Here is a 14,226-nt window from a genome sequence, read left to right as displayed (position 1 = left end):
TGTGCAGTTCTGTTCCCTGCCAGCCCTTCAAAAGGTACAGGTACCAGTTGGGATGGGGGGAGGGCCCCAAGGCCCCTCGTAGCAATGTAGAGAGAATAATAAATTAGACTGTGTGACTTCAAATTTTGAACCTTGATTCTAAGACGGCATCGAATGCAAGCCACATCTACTTTTCCACACATGTCAAAAGCGGCAAAAGATTGCGTATTAGAATTGAGGAAATATGGTATAGATCACTCTCCATCAGCTTGAATACTTATTAAATTATCTTTCATGTCTTTCCTATAGTAGTCCAAGTTGGCAGTAAAGACAGAATCAAAAGATTGATCAACGTTATTCACTTTAGAAGAGAAATAGTGAGCAAGGGCATCAGAAGACGCTGATCCTCAGTTTGAGATATAACTGAAGATGATGGAGTAGTAAAACGATTCAGCAAACCAAACAGTTTCTTTAAATTAGGTCGATCAATCCCAATTAATTTTGAATATTTTAAGCAACATTCACTGTTTGTATGATTTTAACAACTGTTTCCATTTATCCTTCAGTGTAATTTCCTTTCCAAGCATGTTCACTTTTATGACATTTCTTTTTCAACTACAGATGAGAACCAGGTGAGTACGACTTACTCTAGAACACATTCTATTGAGAACATATGAGGTGGAAGTCTCCCAGTTAGATATTAGAGTCAGGACTTGTCTTAGCTGTATCTAATAATGGAATCTCTTTATCCCTGTAAGTTTTTTGTCATCAGTTTTACCTCTCCCAACTATAGATTTTTCCATGAGATGAAGAAAATAAGCTAAAATTTGAAGCAAAATAACAATAATGATCAGATCAAGGTGCTGGCATCTTGGTCTTATCGTTATTGTTGATGTGGAGCATTATTCAATCTATTGCCCTTCTCATGTGTAGGTACCCTATTTTGCCATATAAATTGTAAAGAACCAAGAAATAAAAAATATTCAAATCATTTTGTCTATCCTCTATGCTTTGTACTAAGTGACAACCCTTAAATACAAATTCAATAGGAGTGCATATGCATGCTGCAGTTGTATAAATGAAACATCAGTCATTACTTCTGGATAAACAAATACATTTCCATTTCATTTATTTGAATTTATAATCCGCCTTTATCCGAGGTGGAGCACAAAAACATACATATCAAAATCAAACCACAACTAACAAACTCTGCTTGTGAGATCAATGGACGTAACTTATTCAATAGTCACAGGGTTTGTGTTTTTTTTTTTTTTTTACAGCCTGTACCTGCTGTTTAAAAGACATTTCAGAATCAAAAATCAACCCCAAATTTTTCACCCTATGAGAAACTAATCAGGGTATCATACAATAGGATTTCCATAGGAAACTGAGCAACAGAATCAGACGTAACCAATAATTCACTTTTTGATACATTCAATGTCTAAGGGTTCTCTGTCATCCAATGTGTTATCCCATTAAAAATATTCTGCAACTGGACTATTGCTACGGGAACAGGCTTTGCCATCTCGGATATGAAAAATACAAGACCCTAGCAAACTATTTCTACCCACTGGCAATGACCAGTAAAATCTTATAGGCAGAGTGTAAAAACCAAACATATACTACTTCAAACACAAGCCTAAGATCAGTAATGAGTGAAAGAAGAGCAATTTATGGAAAATTTAAAAGATGCAAGTTCATTTTTTAATTTGGTAGATATCCGATAAGGCACAAAGGGCCCTGTTTACAAAGGCACGCTAGCATTTTTAGCATGCGCTAAAAGTTAGCATCCACTAATCGTGTAGATGCCCATAATATTCCTATGGACGTTTACATGGTTAGTACGCGCTAAATTTTAGCGCACGCTAAAAATGCCAGCGCGCATTTGTAAACAAGGCCCAAAGAAACAAATAATCAAGTTAAGAAAGGTAATGACCATATGGCCTACCAGTCTGCTCATCCATGCTATTTACTATCCCTTTCTCTCCTTTAGAGACCCTAGGTACTTGTCCCAAGCTTACATGGATTCAGATACTGTCCTCCTCTCCACTACTGCCATGAAATCACCACCCTACCTGTGAAGAAGTATTTCCTCAGGTTACAAGATCCAGAACAGCAATAACAGAGCAGATCAGCAGAGAATGTCCGTATTCCAAAAGTTATTCACTACATGCAACTAAAAATATAAAAACTCTTGAAAAGCCCAGTTGCTTAGGATGATTAAATTTTGGAATGCGGACGTTCTATGCTGGTCTGATCTATTATTACTTTCCTCAGGTTACTCCTGAGTCTGTCTCTTTTCATCTTTATCTTATGCCCCTTTCATTCCAGAGCTTACTTTCAATTTAAAGAGACTTGCCTCCCATACATTTATGCAATGGAGGTATTTTAAACGTCTGTATCACGTCTCCCATCTTTCTTCCAGAGTAAAGGCATTGTGATTGCCCTTGAAATTTCCTAGGATAAATCAAGTCAAAATTTCTACTTCCATAATTTTGCTTTTATTGCTGGCAAGGAAAAGTAACTATTTTTATGCAGCTACTTTTTGAAGGCAGAAGTACATACATGGTTTTGGGGAGACACCGGGCAGATACACGGCAGGCACTGAGCAACATGCCTATTCCTGGGACTTCCAGATTTAAGTCCTGCCATCGACTACAGGAGAGCATCTCTGCCATGGCAAGTTGGGAGTCATCAGGCAGATACACTACTGTTGCTGCAAGCATTGAGTGAGATGCCTATTCCTGGGACTTCCGGGTTTGAGGACTGCCACTGGCTATAATAGAGAGTCTCGTGACCAAAGGGGCAGGTTATTGTAAAATGTGCTACTTTGTTTCATTTCAGACAGAAATGCAAGTTCTGAAGGCTTACTTTCTGAAGAAGACTACTTTGCTTTACTGGTAAAGAATGTTGGCATTCCTTGATGTTGCTAGACCTTTGCAGTTACGTTGTAAAGCTTTCCTCTAGACCTAGGGTCCTAGCAGTCGCAGCCTCTTTCTAAAAAGTTCCTTTTAAGAGTCTGATGACAGCAAGAACTAATTCATGTTTCTTTTAAGATCCCATGCAATAGGAAAATTTTCTATTAGAAAGGAAGAAAGTTAAATCTTGATTCTTGTTTTAGTTTCTTCATTAAATGCTTAAGATCAGGCAAGGGTTAGTTTAATTGACGCAATGTCTACAGTGATACCATGAGAATGTACAGAAAAAATGTGTATTTCTTTATTTTTAGTTTTCTGGTAACCTGAACTTGTTATTTCCTCCTGATATGGATTTTAATGCTATTTGTTATTTGATTTTCTTTAACAATATGTGTTTTCTTTATTGCATTTTTCTCTGTTATATATGTAACATTCAAAAAAAATCTGAAATTAAAAAAAAAAAAAGTACATATATGGTTTTGATTATTCAAAGTTATGCATGTACTTTCCTCCCATGGCCTAGCCCCACCCTGAGACCACTGCCTTAAACCCACAGAATACACATATTTTTATCCAAATACAGGGAGGGAGGGCAATAATCAAAGAATCCATTTCCGTCAGTAAAAACAGCATTCTACCAGTGGAAAGGACTTTCATTATTGCCTTTTTGCAAAAACAGTGAATGCACATGTAAAACATATTTTTTTAACATCTATAGTTGCTTTTGTAAAGATACAGAGATAAAATTTGTTCTCATTGTTAGTACAAAAACAACTACTGAATTCTCTCCCTCCCCCCCAATTCCAATTTCACAGGAAGTACATCAGCCACCCCCCAAAAACCCTTTTAAGCAGTATTTGAAAGATTTATCAGCTAAAATGCATAAATCAGAGGTCAGAACAGCAAACTGTGAGCAGGTCATCTATTGTTAGGTGTTTATGGATTATAAATTTAAGTGTTTGCCCTCTAGTTAATTAGGGTTTCATTGAGGGTACATGTGTCACAGGTACCTTTTCCAATGGAATTAAATATGTCTGTGTTACTTAGACGTCATCAGCACACAAAGCTGAGTGAAAGATAAAAGACAAATACTTGTTTGGTTTTGAGGTATGTTTTGGATTGTTCTCTAGCCATAAACCCATTCTTCAGTTTCAATTTTTCACCGAATGTGGCCATTATCTCCTGTTTGGATAAATCCATCCTGTCTTCTACCCACGTATTTCCTGTGCCTCTGGCTGTTAAGGCCTGACGAGTCAATCAACGTTCTGGGAATTATTAATAATAAATAAATGATCTGGAAGGGTATCCAAATTTTTGGAAATAATAAAAATAAATATGGCATGAGCAATCTGTTAAATGAGCAAATGCTAATTTTAAATTCAAAATTGCGGAAAGATGTGTTTCAGTTTAAGTCAGATTCATTTCATTTGGAAATCCACTGAAATATACAAGTTGACCTGGGATGCCTAAACATTTGCACACAATTGCATATGACAATAATTTAAAAATTGTATATTTCCCATTATGCCAAACATGGTGTTTTCATACATAAATCAATGTACTTACACTCTTTGATAAACATGTATGTGAGCGTTAGCATGACTGTGTGACCACTGTACAGATAGTCTCCACACAAGCTGTGTGACCCTGTTATTGATAGACCTCCTCCTGCTATCAGCTTCATTGTTCTCCTCAGCTGGGCTTCCCAGTCTCCAAAGAGCTAAGAAAGGAATACAATGCACATTTTAACAGTTAGGTACCACAAGAGCAGAAACAAGCATTTGAGATTTTGGTATGCATTTTGGTGTTATATTGTCAAAAGAAGCCACGGCAAGAACGTTCCAAAAAACGCCAGTCACAAATGAGCTACATAAACAACAATGAAAAAGAAGTACAAAAGAACTTTCAAGCGGAATCCCACCGCGTTCTAACTATATTCTAGAAAATAAAGTTCTAAAAATCAGGGGCGTAGCCAGACACTCAAGTTTGGGTGGGCCTGGACCCAAGGTGTGTGGGCAGAACTCCGCCTTGTCCTACAAATGATTTGGTTTCTCCCTCTCTTGCCTGTATGCCATATAGTCTTTCAAACATCCCCTCTCCCCCACATACCTTTTAAATAGCAGATTTTCACCGGCAGCAAACAGTTGTTGGGAGTTTTTGGCTGGTGGGGCTTGGGGTCCCTGCCAGCCACATTATAGGTGTGCTGCTACTTGGTGGGCCTGAACCTAAAGTGGGTGGGCCTGGGCCCACCCCTGGCTACGCCACTGCTAAAAATACAGTCGGTCCCTTTATTGTATTGAGATTCAGTTGCAGTAAGTTCAAACAGTTTTCAGAGGAACTTGAGCCACAAGAAAGGTTTTATACCATGGTTAGTGTTAGTGCATCAGAACTAAATCAAGAGAAACATTCAAAGTGCCTCCCCCTCCAAAAAAAGCAAGAATTCTTTCTCACAACAATATGGCAATACATGCACCCAATATCAGTGAGAGGTGAAGGGAAGGACTGAATATCAACTCCTATGGTAGTCAGGGCTTACATCAGATTTCAAATTATTACAGCCAAAGTCCCGCTCTAATATCAATCTTATAATACTGGGCTATACCCTACTTGCTAACTGAACCAACAATACTAACAGTATAAATCTCTCTGCCAGTTAATTCATTTTTAGAAAATACCTTTATTATTTATTTGCTTACAAAACCTAATACCTTAACATATCATTCCTTCATACACACTCATGCACACTCACTTACAAATGTACTCTCATACACATCATGTGTATGAGAGTACATTTGTAAGTGAGTGTGCATGAGTGTGTATGAAGGAATGATATGTTAAGGTATTAGGTTTTGTAGGCTCTAATGTCAATGTGACATAGATGAACATAAAACAGCCTGTCTGTGTACAGTATTAGTGAAGGAAAACACAGGCAATTGTGCTTATCTGTTTAGTTCTCCAAGACCATATCACCCATGTCTTTTACTTTAATTGTTTATTTTTACTTCAAGGGACAAGTGTTTTAATACATTAAACTGATTTTCTGGACAGGTTTGAGGAGCTGTGGGGTAAATGCTTTTATGTACTGTAAAATGGTTAACTAATGAACTGAGACTATTACTGCAGAGTACAACACTCTATAAGAACTACATTACAATTGAGCAATTAGTAAATGTAATGCACCATTGTTTCAAATTACAGTGCGATACAGCAATAATTATTGTACGCAAAAAAATACAAGAAATTAATCACTTATTTGTTATACATAACTAATGAAAAACAAAATAAAATGGCTTATTTTTCCTTAAAAGAAAATCTTAATTCAACAAGGAGTTAGATCATTCAGCCATGTCTCCGTGGCTAAAATACAGACAGGATCTAAATCGTCATCAGAAGACGACACTTCTCTTTCACATTCTCCGATTCATAACATAATGCCTTGGCTACTTTTTTTTTTTTTCAAAAAGATCATCAAAGCAGTGTACATCACACAAGTAACAGGGCTATCTGAAAAACACAAAGTGGGGACACAGACCTACAAGAAAACCAAAATAGGGAGTCTGGGCACATTAAACAATAAGGGGAAGGAGGGGGTGGAAGAACAATAAAGACATGGGACAAACAGTGATTTTCCTGATGCCAAAAGACGCCAGAGGAGAGAAAAGGGAAGAGTATCTTCTGTGTATGTGTGTGTGTGTGTGTGGGGGGGGGGTCTACAAAAAAGCCATCAAAAGCTACCAGTTTCGAGGCTAGACTGAACCTTCATTTATGAGGTTTAGGGTACAAGCTCAGGAAAAATCCAAAGAAAACGTCATATTTGAATGACAGCCACAGAGATTAAATTGATGAGATTACTTTGGGATGATCTAAGGGAAGAAACTGCCATTTTGATGCCTTTTCAGGACACAGAATCTTGACTGTACCATGGGATTGGGACTACCTTTATTCACAAACCCTTTCACCCGGCAGCATATTTTTAAAGATTCTCCAGCAAGACTTATCAAGTGACACACAAATTAGAAAGGATCTTCATAATAAATATTAATTTTTATTCCATTTTATATATATTAAGTAAATAAATCAAATCAAAGTTGTATCCAGATAGTTCTTGTGTGTCTGATTAATATTATTTGTCTTTGGACCCTGTTTACAAAGGTGCGCTAGCATTTGAGCACACACTAATCGTATAGACGCCCATAGGAATATTATAGGCATCTACGTGGTTAGCACACAATAATTTTTAGCATGCGCTAAAAACGCTAGTGTGCCTTCGCAAACAGGGATCTTTGTTGATTTGTTGTTGTTTTTTTGTTTGTTTTCTGGGGATGAAAAGATATCTCAGTAATCAATATACAGATGCAGGGCAGACAGAAGAGGGAAAGAGAACAGGGGTATAGGAGAGGATCTGGGGGGTGAAGGAAGAATCATGGGGATTGGGGGGTTGGTAGAAGAAAATGGGATCAAAGCAGCGAGTGTGTGAAGGGGAGGGAAAATCAGTGAGCAGAGGGTAGAGGCCAACCAAATTTCAGAATCAGTGTCAAAAGTAGTCCAAAATCTGGATTCAACCAAACCAGTGCATTTTCTGCTGCAACCGATCTCTCCCCCCCCCCCCCCCCGACCACAAGCACCACCCTCCCACCATCTGTACAGGCCCTACTCAGGCCTACCTTACAAGCCCTGGTGGTCTAGTGGCCTCATCAGGGCAGGAGCAATCCCACTCACTCCTGCCCATGCTGGCTCCACAGTCAAAATGGATACCACTCATGAGACCGCTGCGGTCATGTAGAGATTGGAATTGGCATGGGCAGGAGCAACAGAGGATCGCTCCTGCCCAAACAAGGCCGCTAGAGCCATCAAAACTTCTACGGTAGGCCCAGGGAGGACCTACGGGTCGTGGAAAGGCAGCGCTTGTAGCCAGGGGGTGGGGAGCTATGTTTTCGGCTGAACAGAATAGCAAATTTTAGCCTCTGAATCAGTTTCAGCTGAAACTGAAAACCCAAGTTTCAGCTGCCCTCTAGCACAGGGAAGATTAGAGGATGGAAAGAGTGAGGGGAGAAGAAATGAGATCATGGGCTGGGCTAAAAAGGATTTTACTTATTTGTATGTAGCTAAAACCTGTTTCAGTAGTAGCTCAAAGTGAGTTCCACTGAGCTACACCATGTATACCACTGTCACTATAGGGATTACAATCTAACCCCCTGTTTGCAGAGCTAGCGGTTGCTGGTGTGCTGATGCCAGCACAGCCCTGATGCCAGCACAGCCCATTCACTTTGAATAGGCTGTGTCAGCATTGCTGCATGGCTTTGTAAACAGGGGGGTAAGTTTGTTCATAAAGCAATAGAGGATTAAGCTACTTAACCAGGATCACAAGCAGCAGCCAGATATGAACCGGTTTTCCTGGTTGTCAGACCAGTGTTCTAACCACTAGGCTACTACTTTAATCCACTGGATGTGATCCAGGATTAGGAAAAGGAAGGGGAGAAGGGGGAGTGGATTCATTCCTGCACAGTTCCTGACCATGATCCTTCTCTTTCACTCCCTGCAAATTTTCTCACTTATCTCCAATCTTCTCTATTCCCCTCTTCTTATGTTCTCCTCTGTTCCCTCACTCAGATACACGTAATGTTTTGCACATAATATAACAATGATAAACTGCAAAAAACCTTACACCTATGTTGAAAGAATAGGATCCTTATTCAATTCAGACCACTTGATCTTCCAATTTTTTAATTTTGTTAAAGATTTTTGTTTAAGAAGGAAAAGGTCTCAAAAAGCCGACGTACCAAGACACAATGAGGAGTTCCTTCCAATGACTCCCGACGGGGACCCGTTTCGCTCCACCAGCTTTATCAAGGGAGGAATCCAGACGTTTTGACAGTCTCGTTTCGAGATCATTGGAAGGGACGTTTGACATAAAAAGCCAAAGCTAAGTCACACTATTTTGTTGTTAATAAATGTTTGAATAAAAAATGAGTACAACAGGAGGTTTTTCAGGTCAGTGATGAGCTCAGCCTACAGTGTGCCTTATGGTACCTGGGCTTTTTTGAGACCTTTTCCTCCTTAAACAAAAAAACTTTAAAAAATTAAAAAATTGGAAAATCAAGTGGTCTGAATTGAATAAGGATCCTATTCTTTCAATACAGGTGTAAGTTTTTTTTTTTTGCAGTTTATCATTGTGATCTACATTCAATATTCTGCATGGGGTTTGATACTGTTAGAAGTGTTCTTTTGCACATAATATAAGCAAACAAGGTATGGACTCAAAGAAGTTTTTAAAGAGTGCATTTACTTAAATGTGAAAAGACCCCCCCCCCCCCCCCAAAAAAAAAACAAAAAAAAAAACAAGAAAAGGATTAGGCAAAACAAAAGAATTAGACTAAGCAAACGAAATACAGCCAAGAAATATGCAAGTTAATACCTGATAAGAAGCAGTTCTGCCAGCAAAACACTATTTGACCTAATCCTCATTAATGAGCAGAACTACTCCTCTAGTGTGAGTGTTTTATGGAAGTAATTGTTTTAGTTTTCTCTTTGGGAGCACTATACAAATGGGAATAGCTTACATATGAATAATGAAATGGAAAACACAGTGGTAGTAATAAAACTGGTCACTTCAGTTCAGGAGAAGTACTGCATATAAAATCTGAAGGATTAAGATTAATCATTTAATTAACTTGTCAAAAATAAAGAAGATAACAGCTTCTTTGTATTTATATCCTTAATGAAAGTTATGTGTATTATGGCTACAAGTGTGGGAATATTTCTAAACACCCTGAAAAAAATATAACCAATTATTAAATTAAGCTAATGACATCTGAAAAATCAAATCTACTACTTCCAAAGGTGGCAGACTATATGCATCAGAAACCTAGTATATGCACGTTAGATTGACTGATTGATACTTTAGCAGTCTAAGCATCCTATGTATTTTGCTTTCAGTCACACTAATTCTTTTGACATAAGGCCAACAAAGCAGGTGGCGGCCCTCTGTTTTGGATGGGTAGGGTGGGTGGAGATCCAACTGTGGGAGGAGGAAAGCTTAGGGATTCGAATATAGCATAGGGAGCACCATAGGCAACTTCCTAAGCAAAGTTCTGCAGGGGCTGCATGCCAGTACCATCAGCCAGCTGGCCTGGTCCTGCAGAGCACTGAGAATTTGCTCTGCTGGTGGTCTTAACAAGGCGCAGAACTTCTGAACACCTGAACTGACCTCCTCCTGCCTGTGGTTTTATTCAGCATGTGAACATATTGGAGTGCAGACATGGTGTTGCCAGCATGCAATAGCAAGCAGGACTCAGAAGCAGACGACAGTTCCAGCTAAATAGATGTTGTCATGTGTTATCTGCTTAAAGGCCATGCTAGTCCTTCAGCCTGTGCAGACAGAGACCTTAAGTCACCAGGAAGCAGAAGAGGAGGAGTATGGGAAAATTAGGGGGGGGGGGGAGAGAAGAGTGTCTCTGGATGCTGCATGTAGTGAGGAACAGTCTAGAAGGGCTCATGCGTATGAGGGACCTTGGGGAATCATGACGTGTATAGTGAGGACGCTCTCTGGAGTACTGATTGTGTGTATGGGGGTGGGGAGGGGTCTTTGAGGGAATGTGAAGGATTGTATCTAGGAAACAAACCTGGGAACACCACATGGCTTTATCATCTCAAATTACAAGCTTATAAGAGCTGAAGAGTGCAGCCACTTAAGCCCCCCCCCCCCCCCCCAATATGACTCGTGGGGCCTGAATCATGTGTATGAGGGCCACTTGAATTTTGGAAATAGATTCTGTTCTGGTACTATGATGGTAATTTGGCTTCATGTGGGCAGTTGCCTTGGATATGTCTTTGTTCAGCAATGGATACCAGATTCTCTCCAGTTCTGAGCCACTGCCAATGCAGCAGTCCTCTACTAGTGAGTGGGTGGGTGGTGCTTCAATATTGTGTTTTCAATAGCTAGGGAAAGGCAGGTACCCCTGGAGTCTTGCAGAACTTGCCTGTCCCACACTACTGAAAATGTTATATTGAACCAGCACCCCAACTGGCAAAATATAGGTGAAGGACTCCCACACAGCTTAGATGGAACACTGCCCACTGCCCCTCCCCAGCAAGTACGGGAAAATTAGGTTCTTACCTTGGTAATTTTCTTTCCTTTAGTCATAGCAGATGAATCCATTACGAGTGGGTTGTGTCCATCAACCAGCAGGGGGAGATACAGAGCACTGAAAAACCATAGTGCCTCATGGCCAGCTAGTTCCATCTGCCTCTTCAGTATTTGAAGCTTCCAAAGCAGTGTTACACCGCAAAGCATAATAACATGAACTTTCCTCACAGGGGATGAACGCCCCAAAACTGGAGCTATAAGTCAGAGGAGGGAATGAACTCATCCTCCTGTAACTGAACAGAAATCCTGAAGACTGTTTTCCAACTTCTCCCAATGAGGGAACATATGTACAGGAAAAACTGAACATAAAAGTAACATGAATCGCATAATGAACCACTGAGGGAGGGCTCATGGATTCATTTGCTATGACTAAAGGAAAGAAAATTACCAAGGTAAGAACCTAATTTTTCCTTCCTTGTCATCAAGCAGATGAATCCATTACGAGTGGGATGTATCAAAGCAATCCCTAGACAGGGTGGGAACAAGCCACACCCACGCGCCAGCACTTGTGCTCCAAAATACGCGTCTCTCCTGGCAGCCACATCCAGCCTGTAATGTCGGGCAAACGAGAGCTTAGAAGCCCAAGTAGCTGCACTACATATCTCTTGAAGAGAGAGTGCTCCAGTTTCAGCCCAAGAAGAGGAAATCGCTCTTGTGGAATGTGCCTTAAAGGCTTCAGGCGGAGGCCGGCCAGATAGCAGATATGCTGAAAAGATAGCTTCTTTGAGCCAATGGGCTATAGTGGCCTTAGACGCTGGAGACCCTCTGCGCGGACCCGACAAAAGAACAAAATGATGGTCAGAGGTCCTGAAGGCATTTGACATGCGCAGATATTGCAACAGAGCCCTTCGCACATTGTGATAAACACAGGACTGCCCTACCCTGAGGAGGCTGCTAGAGGGCGCTCTCCTACCAGCAATAGGAAAATGGACATCAGGGTAATGACCTGAAAGGGCCAGCAGGGGGAGCTCCAGCTAAGGCCTGAACATGGGGACCTATAGCAGAGGGTCCCTGTTAAGAGAAGGGCACCCAGAAGGTTCTGGACTCTTCCAGAACTAGGAGAAGGGGCCCAGAAAGGGTGTGGGGGACTGGTAGCAGCCCTATATAAACCGTACCTCCTTAGGAGCTAGGGAGAGAAGATGGGGGGACCTGCAACGCCTGGAGTCTGAGGATTACAAGCCGGGAGGAAGTAAAGGAAGAAACCTGCTGAAGGAGAGCTCAACAGAAGTGTTAAGAGAAGGTTCCCTCCAAGCCCTAAGAGGTACTTACCTGGTTGTGGACAGGATCTGGGACATTATGTATTGTGTGAAGTTAAAGTAACTAACAGCCGTGGGGTGGAGGATAGGACGATAAAGTTGTGAAGAGTGAAGAGTGTCCTATCCAGGGGTGGAGGCTGTTAGACACTGAGACCCAGGGTCTCCCAAAGGAAATGGGATTTACAAAGTGAATAACTTGTTCCCCCACAAGACTGAATCCAGGTTCTAACAATAAAGTGAATTTGCATATGTTGACTGTCTGAATTTGCATATTTCTGAAGGCTGGAGAAGCAGAGTTATAGTCCCAGGGAAAGTGCAGTGGGTCACTGTCCGTGAGCAAGAGGAGTGACCGGGGCAAGTTGGACATGACTGGAAGGAGTTCCAGGGGGAAGGAAGGCAGGTCTGAGCAGTCACCCTGAGTGAAGCCAAAACCCAGGATATTGAGGTGGGTGCCTGCAAGCCACTAGGAAAAGACCAGCTGGAGTCTTGCTACAGAACCAGGGACCAGTGAGGCTGGGTGGAGAGCAAGCAGTGCATGCGTTTTTTAAGCTGTTCAGAAGCTGAGTGCAGGTGAACCTGGATGGGAGCCACTAGAGGGCCTCAGCACACTACTGGGGGTTTACAACATCCAGAAGGTACAACTGCCCATAGGTTTCTGGAAACTCCTCTTTAGAAAAGGAGGGCAGGAAAATAGGCTGGTTTAGGTGAAACGCTGAAACCACCTAAGGCATGAAGGAAGGTACCATATGTACCATTACTCCGGACTCTGAGAATTGCAGAAATGGGTTTCAACAGGACAGCACCTGGAGCTTAGATACCCATCTTGCCAATGTCACCGCCACCAAAAAGACCGTCTTTAAGGTCACATCCTTCTCCGAAGCTCGCCTAAGTGGCTCAAAGAGCGAACACTGAAGGGCCTTTAAAACTAACCCCAGGTTCCAGGCCTGACACGAAGCCCGCACGGGAGGACGGAGCCGAAGCACCCCTCTAAGAAACCGTGTCACATCCAGGCAAGCAGCCACAGAGAGGCCAGACACCTTCCCTCGAAAACAAGCTAAGGCTGCCACTTGAACATGCAGGGCCAAGCCTTTTTGTAAACCATCCTGCAAAAAGTCAAGTATCGGTGAGACAGAAAACCGCATGGGTGTGATCGCTCTAGAAGCGTACCGAGCCTCAAATTGGTGCCAATTCCTAGCATAAGCCACGGAAGTGGAACGCTTGTGGGCCTGTAGAAGAGTGGAAATGACTTTAATGGAATATCCCTTGTCTCTCAATTGTGCCCTCTCAATAGCCATGCCGTAAGACCAAAGCGGCAGGCGTCCTCCATGGTCACCGGGCCCTGTGACAACAGGTTTGGTACCAGAGGTAACGGCAGGGGATCCTCTACCAGCATCCGCCGGAGCTCCGCATACCATGTCTGGGCCAATCTGGGGAAATGAGAACCACCTCTCCTTGGTGGAGCCGAATCCGCAGGAGTACTCGCCCTATCAAGGACCACGGAGAGAACACATACAGGAGGCCCTGAGGCCAGGGTTGAGCCAAGGCATCCAACCCTGCCGAACGAGTATCTCTCCATCTGCTGTAGAAGCACGGGACTTTGGCATTTGAGCTTGACACCATAAGATCCATTACGGGCTTTCCCCATTTGGCACATATCTACAGCCAATCCTTCCATGGTCAATTGAAAGGCCAGAAGCGCCTGGAAAATCGCTTTCAACTCCAAGCGATTGATGGACCACTCCGACTCCTCGGGTGTCCAAAGACCCTGGGCATGCCCTCCCCGGCAATGTGCACCCCAGCCCTTCAGGCTGGCATCTGTTACCACCAGGCACCAATCGGGGAGCGCTAGTGGTATTCCTCGCCGCAGCATGCTGTCTGAAAGCCACTACTCCATACTGAGCCGGGCCGCAGGGAGCCACGTGAGTCT

At 42.1% G+C, this 14,226-nt stretch overlaps 1 protein-coding gene across 6 annotated transcripts in view; it reads right to left on the bottom strand.

Moving 5' to 3' along the window:
• SGMS1 (sphingomyelin synthase 1) overlaps positions 1-14,226 on the bottom strand; it is a 351,065-nt gene that overhangs the window by 34,556 nt on the left and 302,283 nt on the right. For all 6 annotated transcript variants that reach the window (XM_030203084.1, XM_030203086.1, XM_030203083.1 and 3 more), the window contains one exon: positions 4,464-4,617. In XM_030203084.1, coding sequence (XP_030058944.1) covers positions 4,464-4,617 — 154 coding nt within the window. The remainder of the gene's footprint in view (positions 1-4,463; positions 4,618-14,226) is intronic.

The sequence above is a fragment of the Microcaecilia unicolor genome, chromosome 5, assembly GCF_901765095.1.
Source record: "Microcaecilia unicolor chromosome 5, aMicUni1.1, whole genome shotgun sequence".
In the NCBI taxonomy this organism is placed as follows: Eukaryota; Metazoa; Chordata; class Amphibia; order Gymnophiona; family Siphonopidae; genus Microcaecilia; species Microcaecilia unicolor.
This window is presented reverse-complemented; position numbering and strand designations above follow the sequence as displayed.